This window comes from Anomaloglossus baeobatrachus, chromosome 1, assembly GCF_048569485.1.
Source record: "Anomaloglossus baeobatrachus isolate aAnoBae1 chromosome 1, aAnoBae1.hap1, whole genome shotgun sequence".
Lineage (NCBI taxonomy): Eukaryota > Metazoa > Chordata > Amphibia > Anura > Aromobatidae > Anomaloglossus > Anomaloglossus baeobatrachus.
Window position 1 is genome coordinate 848,006,028 of NC_134353.1, and position 13,802 is coordinate 848,019,829.

General features: G+C 42.4%; 1 protein-coding gene across 1 annotated transcript; it reads left to right on the forward strand.

Annotated features, from left to right (window-relative positions):
• The first annotated feature begins 7,884 nt into the window (after nucleotides 1-7,884).
• LOC142255202 (uncharacterized) lies at nucleotides 7,885-10,622 on the forward strand. The gene is made up of 5 exons (XM_075326746.1): nucleotides 7,885-7,999; nucleotides 8,075-8,163; nucleotides 8,278-8,424; nucleotides 9,429-9,645; nucleotides 10,614-10,622. Exons 1-5 carry the CDS (start codon nucleotides 7,904-7,906, stop codon nucleotides 10,620-10,622), a joined length of 558 nt encoding a protein of 185 aa, XP_075182861.1. The 5' UTR covers nucleotides 7,885-7,903.
• Nucleotides 10,623-13,802: the final 3,180 nt, after the last annotated feature.

Sequence of the window (13,802 nt, forward strand, 5' to 3'; positions counted from 1 at the left end):
ACTGCCAAAAGTAACAATACCTGGTTTAATAACCACAGTATCACTGTGCTTGATTGGCCAGCAAACTCTCCTGACCTAAACCCCTTAGAGAATCTATGGGGTATTATCAAGAGGTAGATGAGAGACGCCAGACCCAACAATGCAGACGAGCTGAAGGATCCTATCAAAAGAACCTGGGCTGCCATAACACCTAAGCAGTGCCACAGGCTGATTGCCTCCATGCCACGTCACATTGATGCAGTAATTCATGCAAAAGGAGCCCCGACCAAGTATTGAGTGCATTTACTGTACAGACTTTTCAGCAGACCAACATTTCTGAGTTTAAAATAATTTTTTCAGTTGGTTTTATATAATATTCTAATTTTCTGAGATAATGACTTTTGGGTTTTCATTGGCTGTAAGCCATAATCATCAACATTAACAGAAATAAACACTTGAAATAGATCACTCTGTGTGTAATGACTCTATATAATATATAGGCATAGATCATTGAAATGACTCTATATAATATCTGTGCTTCCCTTTTAGTATTGAATTACTGAAATAAATTAACTTTTTGATAATATTCTAATTCATTGTACATGCTGCAAATGACGCACCCCAGGGCTTTGGGGTACTCGGCCCTGGGCCTTGTTTCACGGGGACGTATCACGGGTGGCCGGTGCCCGGTTCCGTGACCCTGGGGGTCGCTTAAAAAGGGGGGTTATAAAAGGGAAAAATAAAAATAAAATGTTTTTCGTGACACTACTTGTGGTATGCAGCTATGTGGGGAAAGCCGCCGCTGCAAAGTCTCTCCCTGCTGGGGCTGGTGGTATTGGGCAGCTTGGATGTTATAGGTCTCCGCAATTAGAGCTAGGCCCCAGGGGAGCATGATGGTGGTTGTAGTATGGTGGAAGTTGGTGATGCCGAGGTGTAAGAAGAATTCAGATAACACAAGGGCTGCGGTTTAACTTGTGCTTTACTCACTGGTTTGGAGCAGCTGCAACCCGGCTGGTGCTGTTCTCTACGAATCTGGGCCTCAGGTGATTCGGTATTCCTTTGATCCCAGTGCCGGTGTAGAGACCTTGGGAGATTTATTTCCATGCATCCGTCGGTCGTTGGTGGGTCCCCGTGGCCTGAAGCGTTTTGGGATCCCCTCCTGTTACCACAGTCCTGGCCCGTATGGCAGGCAGCTTGACCCTCTCTTGGGTCGGACCTCTGTCCCCGTTCCCGGGTTCCCTCTTTGACGCTGTGTCCTGGACACTAACGTTGGTGAGGAACCATGATGATTCCCTCACCGGGTAGATTTATCAGGTGAGCTTGAAGCGTCTTCCTGAACTAGTGCTCTGCACCCCGCCGGTGCCACTCTCCCTGGTGACCGTACGCCTTTAGTCCAATCATTCCCTTTACACTTTCTGTCTGAGTGTCGACTTCTGACTGACTTGATGTCTTACTGACTGAACGTCTTCCGACTTACTTTCTGACAAAATGTCTATCTCCCATCGACTGTACTGACTATCCCCTCCTCTTCCCAGGTGACTGACTAGTGGATTGGATGAGTCCCAACCAATACGTAGCCATCCATCGATCCGTCTCTAGCCTGTTACCCAGTCTGGGAAAAGGGGCATGTATGTGTGTGTTTGGATGGTATTTACCGGCACTGGTCTTCCAGGAATCCCGGAGTTAGATTCAGTACCTTGTGGCACCTGACGCCTCAGGGGCGCCACATTCCCCCTTGGTAAATCCCATCACGTCCTCGGTTGCACACATAAACAACAAAATACACTTTTAATATGCAGAAAACTTAAGAATTTTCTTCCCTTGTAAGGGAGGCATTTTTCTTGAACATTTCAATAAAAAACATTTACATAAGGCACCCCTCCTGCCACCCACAACTCAGAGTCCCTGGTCTCCTCTTCGAAAGACTGTGTTGCAGAATAAGGGTCCTCTTCGAAAGACTGTGTTGCAGTATTACTCTGGTAGTTTGCACAACTGGTTCAACTATTTACACTAAAAGTTTTTGCTGCTACCAGTCCAGTAGCTAGTGGTCCGTTTTTATCAATATATCAATATATCACAGAATGATCCAAAAAGTTTATACAGGAGAGTCTCTTTAGGATCAATACATTACAATAATATTTGCATTTTATAACCATTCTTACTTTTCTATGGTTCCCTATGGATGTCTCGGCTTAGAAGCCCTGGTTTCTACCTCCCAATCCCAGGAACTTGCTTTTCCTAACTTAATGTTTATGGGGCTACGCCAAGTTCCTCCACCCTTCTGTACACTACTATTTACAGTCTAATAACATAAGGATACCTTGTTATATTTGTCATTTTTGCCCTTACTCTCTGTACCTGAGCGGGGGCTGACCAAAGTTGCTACGACTTGACCTACATAACTCAAGTGTTTCAGCTTATCCCTGTTGTGCTCTGGTGTCTGGTGTAAGTATCCCTCTATTGTCTGTACTCTGAGTAGACCTAAGACTAGTAAATGTCTGCGACTCCTTAGCCTCACTGTAAGATTATCAGGTTCACCAATTGCAGGCTTCTCTGGTTCTGCCACAATAGGTAGTTCTTCTGGAACTTGAACGGGTTTTTCTATTCTTTCCTGGACTTCTGGTGCTTGTGGGAAAGTAAGTTCTGGTACTATGATGGCTCCATTGTACTGAGGCCAATTCTCAGGAAAGTCTCCGAGTACTGTATGTATCACCTTCTCTTTCTTTTCCTTCAATTGAGGTGTACAGGGAATTTCTTCTTTGGGTTTTAATTGTTCTGGGCATTTCTTTAGATGATCTCTTGAAACTGTTGCTGATGTTTTTCCTTCATCTTTACTAATCAAGCAGGTCTTCTTATTATCAAAATTAGAGGATAGTACAGTGTAAGGTTCTGCTTTCCACTGATCATCAAGTTTATGAACTCTCCTCTTTCTCTTGAGAACCATTTCTCCAGGTGTTAAGGAAACAGCTTGTGCAGTTTTGTTGTAGTTTTTTTCTTGTTTTCTCTGCTTTGGTTTAAACTTCGCTCTTCACATTCTTGCACTCTTCTATATTGTGCTTGGTGATTAGAGTCCCAAGCAGCATCTGGTGAATTGGTTTCAGGAACTACAATTCCCATCTCTAGGTCAACTGGTAATCTTCCAGGTCTTGCTCTCATTAGATACACTGGTGTAGAGTTGGTGGAACTCACAGGGATGTTGTTATACACGTCCACTAAGTCAGGTAACTTTTCTGGCCACATGTTTCTTTCTTCCAATGGCAAGGTTTTTAACAGGTTGATGACTACTTGATTCATTTTATCACACATGCCGTTAGTTTGTGGATGATAAGGTGTAGTACAGATTTTTTTTACAGCCGTATAGGTTGCAAAACTTTTGAAATACTTCAGCTTCAAATGCAGGGCCTTGATCTATTAGTACCTGCTCTGGATATCTGTGTGGTCTACAAAAGTAGACTTGGAAGGTTCTTGCTGCAGTTTGTGCTGTTAAGTCTTTTACTGGAACTACCCCTAGAAACCAGGAATAATGCATTGTAAGAGCATATGTATAGCCTTTCCTACTGGGTGTTAATTTCACATGGTCTATAGCGACAAATTCCAATGGCTGCTTGGTGATAATTGGTTGCAGCGGTGCTCTTTGGCTGTCATGGTCTTTTCTTCTCAGGTTGCAGGGACTACAATTTCTACACTTTTTCTCTATGGTGGTTTTCATGCCAACCCAAAAAAACCTGTCACGTAACAGCGTCTCCATCTTTTTCCATCCGAATTGTCCTGCTCCATCGGGGTATGCCTCCAGCACCATCTGGACATTTCTCTTTGGTACTACCACTTGCCACACCATCTCATGGGTTTTAGGGTTGGTAACACTATTACACAGCTTGCCTTGATAGATGAACAGCCTGCTCCTCTCCTTCCATAGATGTTGCGCTTCAAGTGGAGTATCCGGGTCTAGACATGAATCTGGTTGGGTTATCAGCTCTTTAACTAAGCTAACTGCCGGGTCACCGTCTTGTATTTCCTTCCATCCATTGTGAGGTTATGGGTTCAGCACAGCTTCTTGACGCGTGGTGCAAGATTGGTGGTACTGGGATTCACTGTTGCGGTGAAAAGCTGGCAGCTCTATTTCTTTTAGCTCATCCACATCTTCTCCTGAATCTGGTAAGTGAGGCATCCTTGACAACACATCCGCATTGGCGTTCTTGTGACCAACCTGATACTTGATGGTGAAGTCATAGTTGGGCCACCCAACATTGTTCTAGTGCACCCAAGTTTGCAGTATCCAGGTGGGTCAGAGAGTTATTATCTGTGAAAACAGTAAACTTTGCAGCCGCCAGATAATGTTTAAACTATTCAGTGATAGCCCAGACTAAAGGCCACTTTACACGCAACGACATCGCTAACGCAATGTCGTTGGGGGTCACGGAATTCATGACGCACATCCGGCCTTGTTAGCGACGTTGTTGCGTGTGACACGTACGAGCGACCGCTAACAAGCAAAAATACTCACCTTATCGTTGCTCGTTGACACGCTGTCCAGTTCCAAAATATCGTTGCAAGTTGTTCGTCATTCCTGCGGCACCACACATCACTACGTGTGACACCACAGGAATGAGGAACATCTCCGTACCTGCGGCCGCCAGCAATGAGGAAGGAAGGAGGTGGGCGGGATGTTACCGCTCATCTCTGCCTCTCCACTGCTATTGGGCGGTCGCTTAGTGATGTCTCTGTGACGCCAAATGAACCACCCCCTTAGAAAGGAGGCGGTTCGCCAGTCACAGCGATGTCGCTAGGCAGGTAAGTAGTGTGACGGGTCCGAGCGATGTTGTGCGCCAAGGGCAGTGATTTGCCCGTGACGCACAACCGATGGGGGCGGGTACGCACGCTAGCGATCTCGCTAGCAAGATCGCAGCGTGTAAAGCGGCCTTAAGAGCAGGAACTCTAACTTGAATGAGCTGTAGTTTTCGGGGTTCCTTTTGGTAGGATGGAGCTTCCTGCTTGCATAGGTAATCACACGTTCTTTGCCCTTCTGCACTTGAGATAGTACTGCTCCCAATCCCACGTTGCTGGCATCAGTATATAACACGAATTGTAAGTTGTAATCAGGATAGGCCAGAATCACGTCACCAGTTAGTGTCCACCTCATCTGCCTGAAGAAGTTCTCTTCTCTTTCACCCCATTCAAATGGAGGACCGGAAGTCTTACCCTTCTTGGCCTGGCCTACCAGGAGTTCTTGCAAAGGTGCTGCCATCTTCGTATAGCCCTTTATGAATCTCTTGTAGTACCCTACCAGGCCCAGGAATTGACGTACCTCTTTGACTGTGGTCAGTCTGGGCCAGTTCTTGATGATGGTGATCTTTTCTGGGTCTGGTTCCTCTGTGCTAAACACATGTCCGAGATACTGAACCTTTGGCTTCAGCTTCATTCCGTATTTCGACAATGCTTCGAATACTTCAGCTAGATACTCCAGGTGTTCCTCATAGGTTTTTGAATACACTATGACATCATCCATGTAATGTAGCACAGTCTCAAAGTTGCGGTGTCCCAGGCAACACTCCATCAGCCTTCGGAACGTTCCAGGTGCATTGCAGAGTCCAAATGGCATGCTATTGAACTCACACAGGCCCATTGGTGTTGCAAATGCAGTGTTCTCCCGGTCTTCTGCTACGGAGACCTGCTAATACCTACTAGTGAGATCCAGGGTGGAAAAGTAGTTAGCAGCTTTCAGTGCAGCTAGTGACTCCTCTATGCGGGGTAATGGGTAAACATCCTTATGTGTTATACGATTTATTTACCTATAATCTACACACATCCTCATTTTGCAATCCTTCCTTCTAACCAGGACCAGTGGAGCTGCCCAGGGGCTACAACTGTCTTTGATAACCCCTGCCTCTTTCATGTCCCTCAACATTTCTTTGGCACACTGATAGTGAGCAGGTGGTATAGGCCGATATCTCTTTAATGGGGGAATGGTCTCCTGTGAGTATATGGTGCTGTACCCCTTTTATCCTCCTGAAATCTAATGGATGCTTACTGAAAACCTGCTCATACTCTTGTGTTACTCGATAAACTCTGTGTTTCTGGTGAGAAGGAGTGGTATTAGTGCCTTCATGCAGTTTCTGACACCAATCCTCTAACTATTATCCTCTGCTGGTTCTGAGGAGGTCAGAGGTTCCACTGCTTGGATGGAGTCATTGGTGACAGTAAATAATTTGGCAGTGGTGGCGTACCTGGGCAATTTAGTTTCCTCCTCCCCACAATTTAACACTCGTACGGGTACCCTTCCCTTGCGTACATCAACCAACCCCCGGGCTCTCAGGACTGTAGACCAATTCTCTGAGTATACGGGCTCCACCACTGCCTGGTAATTTCGCCCTTTGAGGCCTATTGCCGCCTGACACGATATCATCATTTCACTTCTTGGGGTATTACACCGTGTGCAGAATTATTATGCAAGTTGTATTTTAGAGGGGTTTTTTTTATTATTGATCAACAACTATGTTTTCAATCAACCCAAAAGACTCATAAATATCAAAGCTTAATATTTTTGGAAGTTGGAGTGGGGTTTTCTTTAGATTTGGCTATCTTAGGAGGATATCTGTTTTTGCAGGTAACTATTACTGTGTAGAATTATTAGGCAACTTAATAAAAACCATCTCACTTGTTTATTTTCACCACGTAAACCAATATAACTGCAAAAATTTAGAAATAAGCATTACTAACATGCAAAAACAAAACCCAAAAAAGTTAGTGACCAATATAGTCACCTTTCTTTATGATGACACTCAACAGCCTACCATCCATAGATTCTGTCAGTTGTTTGATCTGTTTACGATCAACATTGCGTGCAGCATCCACCACAGCCTCCCAGACACTGTTCCGAGAGGTGTACTGTTTTCCCTCCCTGTAGATCTCACATTTTAGGAGGGACCACAGGTTTTCTATGGGGTTCAGATCAGGTGAACAAGGGGGCCATGTCATTATTTTTTCATCTTTTAGACATTTACTGGCCAGCCACGCTGTGGAGTAGTTGGATGCATGTGATGGAGCATTGTCCTGTAGGAAAATCATGTTTTTCTTGAACGGTACCGACTTCTTCCTGTACCACTGCTTGAAGAAGTTGTCTTCCAGAAACTGGCAGTAGGTCTGGGAGTTGAGCTTCACTCCATCCTCAACCCAAAAAGGTCCCACAAGTTCATCTTTGATGATACCAGCCCATACCAGTAATCCACCTCCACCTTGCTGGCGTCTGAGTCGAAGTGGAGCTCGGTGCCCTTTACTGATCCAGGCTCTGGCCCATCCATCTGGCCCATCAAGAGTCACTCTCATTTCATCAGTCCATAAAACCTTTGAAAAATCAGTCTTAAGATATTTCTTGTCCCAGTCTTGACGTTTTATCCTATGTTTCTTGTTCAAAGGTGGTCGTTTTTCAGCCTTCCTTACCTTGGCCATGTCCCTGAGTATGGCACACCTTGTGTTGGCACACAACGGAATACGTTAAAAATACCTGCCCCGTGGGGAGCAACATATACAGGGACCGGCAGGGAATAGCAATATGCACCCAGAACTGCTCTTGGTTCCCTTTAAAGGGATATTTCCATCTCCAAGATCCTGTCCTAATATTTATTAGGTGTAAGGCTATGTGCGCACGTTGCGTATTTTTCAGTGCAGAAAAAAACGCACCCTCTGGCAGAGGGAACAATTGTAAACAATGCGTCTTAGTAAAAAAACGCATCTAAAACGCATGCGTTTTCCATGCGTTTTCCATGCGTTTTCCATGCGTTTTTTTAGGCACCTTTTCCAACACACTGTTCAATAAAGTTTGTTGAAAACAGACCTTGGGGAAAAAAAAAACCTGCGATGTCATTTCCTTCTTCTCCACATTCTCTACATTCTCCATTGTGCAAACAGTGTGATCTTGGCTGAAAAAATGCCGCACCCCACAGGACAGATACGTCTACGCAGGGCCCAACGAAGTCGGCTGCTCATTATTCTACTGTTATTACTTCGCCGTCGTAGACGCCAGGTAACTTTTTCCCCAAATTTGATCATGTTTATGTTTTGGGTGTTGTGCTCTATTAACCAATACAATATGTTGTAGGCAATGACAAAAAAGATGTGGGTGCATCCTCTTGTCATGGCACGTGAGGAGAAAGGCCATTTTGCCTCACTGTACAGAGATTTAAGGCGGTGAGCAAAACCTACTTTTTTTATGTTGCTACATATGTATATGTGTATGTTATACCATATTTCTATATGCATCTCTGGTTGTTATTGTTTTTTTATTTTTTTTTTTTTAAATAGTTATCCAGACAAATTCATGTCTTTTTGTCGGCTCCCCATCAACTCTTTTGATCATCTACTAGCAATTGTCAAAACGGACCTAACATACAAGGACACTGTGATGCGAAGGTCTATCTCAGCTGAGGAAAGGCTGCTCATCACCTTGCGGTAAGTTGTAACGTAATATATACCAATCAATGTTTTTGTTTTTTTGTGTGTCTGCTACAGGAATCTGCACCCTTTCATGATGAATCTCGGCATTTTGGCCACACTCCTCATGTGACACTGGGAATTACGTAGATTTTGTTTTGCTGGAAAATGTTCATGTTGCACGTAATTTAATTTCTCTAAAAACATGGCAACATTAAAGTCAATATAGCGGTTACACAATGCAGCCTGAACTTGAGGACAATGCACAGCCAACACCTTTATATGTAATGTCGTCTTGTCACAACGCATCCAGTAACGCTCTAGCGATCACACCAGCGATTTGTACCTTGTCATGATCGCTGGTACATCGCAACATGGTCGCTGGTGAGCTGTCAATCAGGCAGATCTCACCAGCGACCATTGACCAGCACCCAGCCAGCAGCGATGCGTGTCAGCTATGCTGTGGTTGGTAACTTCGGTAAATATTGGGTCACCAAGCGCTTGGTTAACCGATATTTACCTTACTTACCAGCGCACACCGCCTAGCGCTGGCTCCCTGCACACCTAGCCAGAGTACACATCGGGTTAATAAGCAAACCGCTTTGCTTATTTACCCGATGTGTACTCCAGCGATGCGTGCAGTGAGCCGGCACTGGCAACGTGAGAGCGGCGGAAGATATTAACTAAGGTAAATATCAGATAACCAGGCTGGTTCACCGATAGTTACCTTGCTTACCAGCGTCCGCCGAGGCCGGCTCACTGCACAATCAGATTGTTTCTATCTCGCTGTCACACACAGCGATGTGTGGTTCACATCGGGAGAGCAACAACTAAAAAATGAAGCCGAGCTGTGTGTAACGAACAGCGTTCTCACAGCAGGGGCCAGATCGCTGCCCAGTGTCACACACAGCGAGATCGCTAATGAGGTCACTGCTGCGCATTGGTTTAATTAAATTACAATGTATGTAAATTTTGAAAAAAGTCCCAAACTGGTTTTCATTTCATTTTCTTTTCTTTTCCAGATTTCTGGCCACTGGAGAGAGTTTTGGTAATCTTCAATTTCGGGTTGGTAAATCAACCATTTCCGAAATTGTGAGGTGCACATGCAACGTGATCTGGCAGAAGTTGCAGCCCATAGTGATGCCTTCCCCAACCGAGGAGACTTGGCTGCAGGTTGCGGCAGGCTTTAAGACTGTGGCCAACTTCCCCAACTGCATAGGTGCCGTCGATGGCAAACATGTAAGAGTGCAGAAGCCACCGCGATCAGGATCCAATTTTTTTAATTACAAAAAATATTTTTCTGTGGTCCTCATGGCGGTGGCGGATGCCTATTGCAACTTTGTGGCCATCGATGTTGGTGCTTATGGCAGTACGGGGGATTCTCGGGTGTTGAGAACATCACAGATTGGTCTGCAAATTCTTCAAGATTGCGTAACGCTCCCAGCCCCACAACCTTTGCCGGGCTCCACAGATCCAGTCCCCTTTGTGATGGTATCGGATGAGGCCTTCCCTTTACGAACAAACCTGCTGCGCCCATACCCACGGAGGGGACTGGATAACCGGCGTAGGATTTTTAACTATCGGCTGAGTCGTGCACGTAGATATGTGGAGTGCACCTTTGGAATCATGAGTAGTCAGTGGAGAATCTTTCACACAGCCATCCAGTTAAAACCAAACACGGTTGATGCTGTCATAAAAGCGTGCTGTGCTCTCCACAATTTTGCTCGTCACTACACCAGTGATGTAGTTGAAGAAGCACAGGCACGAAGCTTTATGCCAGTATTGACCGTTTCTGGTCGGCCTAGTAATTCTGGTGTCTCTGTGAGAGAGACCTTCACTGACTACTTTATGAGCCCGGAAGGTGCCGTGCACTGGCAATACTCCAGTGTCGGTGTTGAGCAGCCAGACCAGCAGAGAAGACAGGACCCCGAATGAAAGACAAGATGTTGAAGATTTTTTTTTCACGCTCAATGGAACGCACATCTTGTCACCCCTAATTAATACCTCAAATGCAACATGTTTATATTATGTTTATGTTATGTGAAATAAATATGTGTTAAATGAAAAATGATGTAATTATTTACTGTGTCACAATTTGGATGAAACAAAGTAAGAAGTTAACACACACACACAAAGTCAAAACTGTTTTTCAAAATTTATTTAACAAAAAGGTTTAAATTGAAAACTAGTATTTTTTTATTTTACAGTGTTCTTAACATGACAGTGTAAAAATAAACATACACATTTTTTAAGATTTTTTTTTCAAACATTAAATAATTCTTTTGGATAGGACCCTTTATTTTTTATTTACAGTCTAAACATAGCTGTTAAGCATCAAATTTTTGGGGGAATTTTAATTTACAGATTAAAAAAGTCTTCCGAATAAAGGTTGGTCATGGCTTCCAAGCTTTGTGATGGTCCAGTAATTTGAGGGGTATTTGCTTCTATGTTTTTTGGGGGAACCTCACGCCTTAATTGGGATTGATAATATGGGGTGCCAGGTCTCACCCCAAATGCGGTAGGAAAGTCTGGGTAGGGGGAGGGACGAACAAAGGAATAAGGGGCAGGTGGTGTTGGAATGGTGGCACTAGATGGTGTGAAGGTGGCACTTGTAGTTGATGCTACATTTGGTGTTTTTGCCTGTTTTCGTAGAAAAATATTTTCAATGGCACAGGCAAGCTCACCTCCTGTTGGGAAGGGCACATCTTCCTCAAAGCCAGCTAACAGTGAACAAATGGCCGTCATGCATGTAGATTGTTTGCAACGATTATTTATGAGACGCAATCTATTTGCAACGCTTGCCCCAAAATTGTCTAAGTGATCCTCCTGTGCCGTACTTTTTAGCATAACCAAAGTTTCATTTTCTAGGGGATCAGTACTTGGCTCTCCTTGTTTTCTGGTTTTTTGGGTTTTTTTTTTCCCTCTTTGGCTTTGTTGATGGATCCCAGACACTGAAGTTGCCGCTGCCACCGACGAACCGCCTGTACTGGGATGTTGCTGTTCTGTTGCCGCCATGTTTGACTCCTCAGACGCCTGGCTGGAGATGTCTTGTGGTGGTTGTTGTAACACCAGCTCTTCACTGCCCATAGTACTGTCTGTTGTCGGCTCCTGTGGAGGATCTATATTTCCTTCGGTCCTGTGAATACATAAAATAGTTCATTTAGAGAATTTATAATATTAACACATTGGTAAATAAGATGGGTAACATTGGTTGATTTTTGTGCAAGAATTTTGTAAACTTACGGACGTAAGACTCGGCTTGTCTGGAGAAACTGCAGCTCATCATAGAACGGAAATTTAAATTTCGAAGGCGAAGATCCACTCCGGTTGGCCTCGGTTTGGAACCGATTGTACCGGTCCTTCACTGACCGCCATCTTTTCCGTATATCTTTTTCTGTCACAAATAAAAATAAAAAATTGAAAATCTGGAAGACAGAGTATAAAATTTTTAGGTAGACAGTACGACGCATCAATTAACATTACCAATTTGATTCTGCAGAGCAGCATCAACCTCATGCCACCGAGGGAAAAGTTCACGGCAGATAATTAACCAGCTGTTTTCCCGCTTTTGCTTATGGCTATATTCTGGACTGGATGGGTCCCATAAGCAGGGGAACGTCTCCACCTTGAAACACAAAAGAGCAGTAAAAACCATGTTCCGGTAAAAACAAAAAAAAATTTGTACAGATAAATGTATGGATACATGGAAAACTAGAACAAACATATAGAAAGAAGGATACATGGAAATATAGAACAAACATATAGAAAGAAGGATACATGGAAATATGGAACAAACATATAGAAAGAAGGATACATGGAAATATGGAACAAACATATAGAAAGAAGGATACATGGAAATATAGAACAAACATATAGAAAGAAGGATACATGGAAATATGGAACAAACATATAGAAAGAAGGATACATGGAAATATAGAACAAACATATAGAAAGAAGGATACATGGAAATATAGAACAAACATATAGAAAGAAGGATACATGGAAATATGGAACAAACATATAGAAAGAAGGATACATGGAAAGATAGAACCAACATATAGAAAGAAGGATACATGGAAATATAGAACAAACATATAGAAAGAAGGATACATGGAAATATAGAACAAACATATAGAAAGAAGGATACATGGAAATATAGAACAAACATATAGAAAGAAGGATACATGGAAATATAGAACAAACATATAGAAAGAAGGATACATGGAAATATGGAACAAACATATAGAAAGAAGGATACATGGAAATATGGAACAAACAGATAGAAAGAAGGATACATGGAAATATAGAACAAACATATAGAAAGAAGGATACATGGAAATATAGAACAAACATATAGAAAGAAGGATACATGGAAATATAGAACAAACATATAGAAAGAAGGATACATGGAAATATAGAACAAACATATAGAAAGAAGGATACATGGAAATATAGAACAAACATATAGAAAGAAGGATACATGGAAATATGGAACAAACATATAGAAAGAAGGATACATGGAAATATGGAACAAACAGATAGAAAGAAGGATACATGGAAATATAGAACAAACATATAGAAAGAAGGATACATGGAAATATGGAACAAACAGATAGAAAGAAGGATACATGGAAATATGGAACAAACAGATAGAAAGAAGGATACATGGAAATATAGAACAAACATATAGAAAGAAGGATACATGGAAATATGGAACAAACATATAGAAAGAAGGATACATGGAAAGATAGAACAAACATATAGAAAGAAGGATACATGGAAATATGGAACAAACATATAGAAAGAAGGATACATGGAAATATAGAACAAACATATAGAAAGAAGGATACATGGAAATATGGAACAAACATATAGAAAGAAGGATACATGGAAAGATAGAACAAACATATAGAAAGAAGGATACATGGAAATATGGAACAAACATATAGAAAGAAGGACACATGGAAATATAGAACAAACATATAGAAAGAAGGATACATGGAAATATAGAACAAACATATAGAAAGAAGGATACATGGAAATATGGAACAAACATATAGAAAGAAGGATACATGGAAATATGGAACAAACAGATAGAAAGAAGGATACATGGAAATATAGAACAAACAGATAGAAAGAAGGATACATGGAAATATAGAACAAACATATAGAAAGAAGGATACATGGAAATATGGAACAAACATATAGAAAGAAGGATACATGGAAAGATAGAACAAACATATAGAAAGAAGGATACATGGAAATATGGAACAAACATATAGAAAGAAGGATACATGGAAATATAGAACAAACATATAGAAAGAAGGATACATGGAAATATGGAACAAACATATAGAAAGAAGGATACATGGAAAGATAGAACAAACATATAGAAA

Bases quoted from the DNA above. Each gene is read 5' to 3' on its own strand.
- LOC142255202 (XM_075326746.1), top strand. From the start codon at position 7,904: ATGCCGCACCCCACAGGACAGATACGTCTACGCAGGGCCCAACGAAGT. The intron at 8,000-8,074 runs GTAACTTTTTCC...AATATGTTGTAG, and splicing joins TTCGCCGTCGTAGACGCCAG to GCAATGACAAAAAAGATGTG. The intron at 8,164-8,277 runs GTGAGCAAAACC...TTTTTTAAATAG, and splicing joins CTGTACAGAGATTTAAGGCG to TTATCCAGACAAATTCATGT.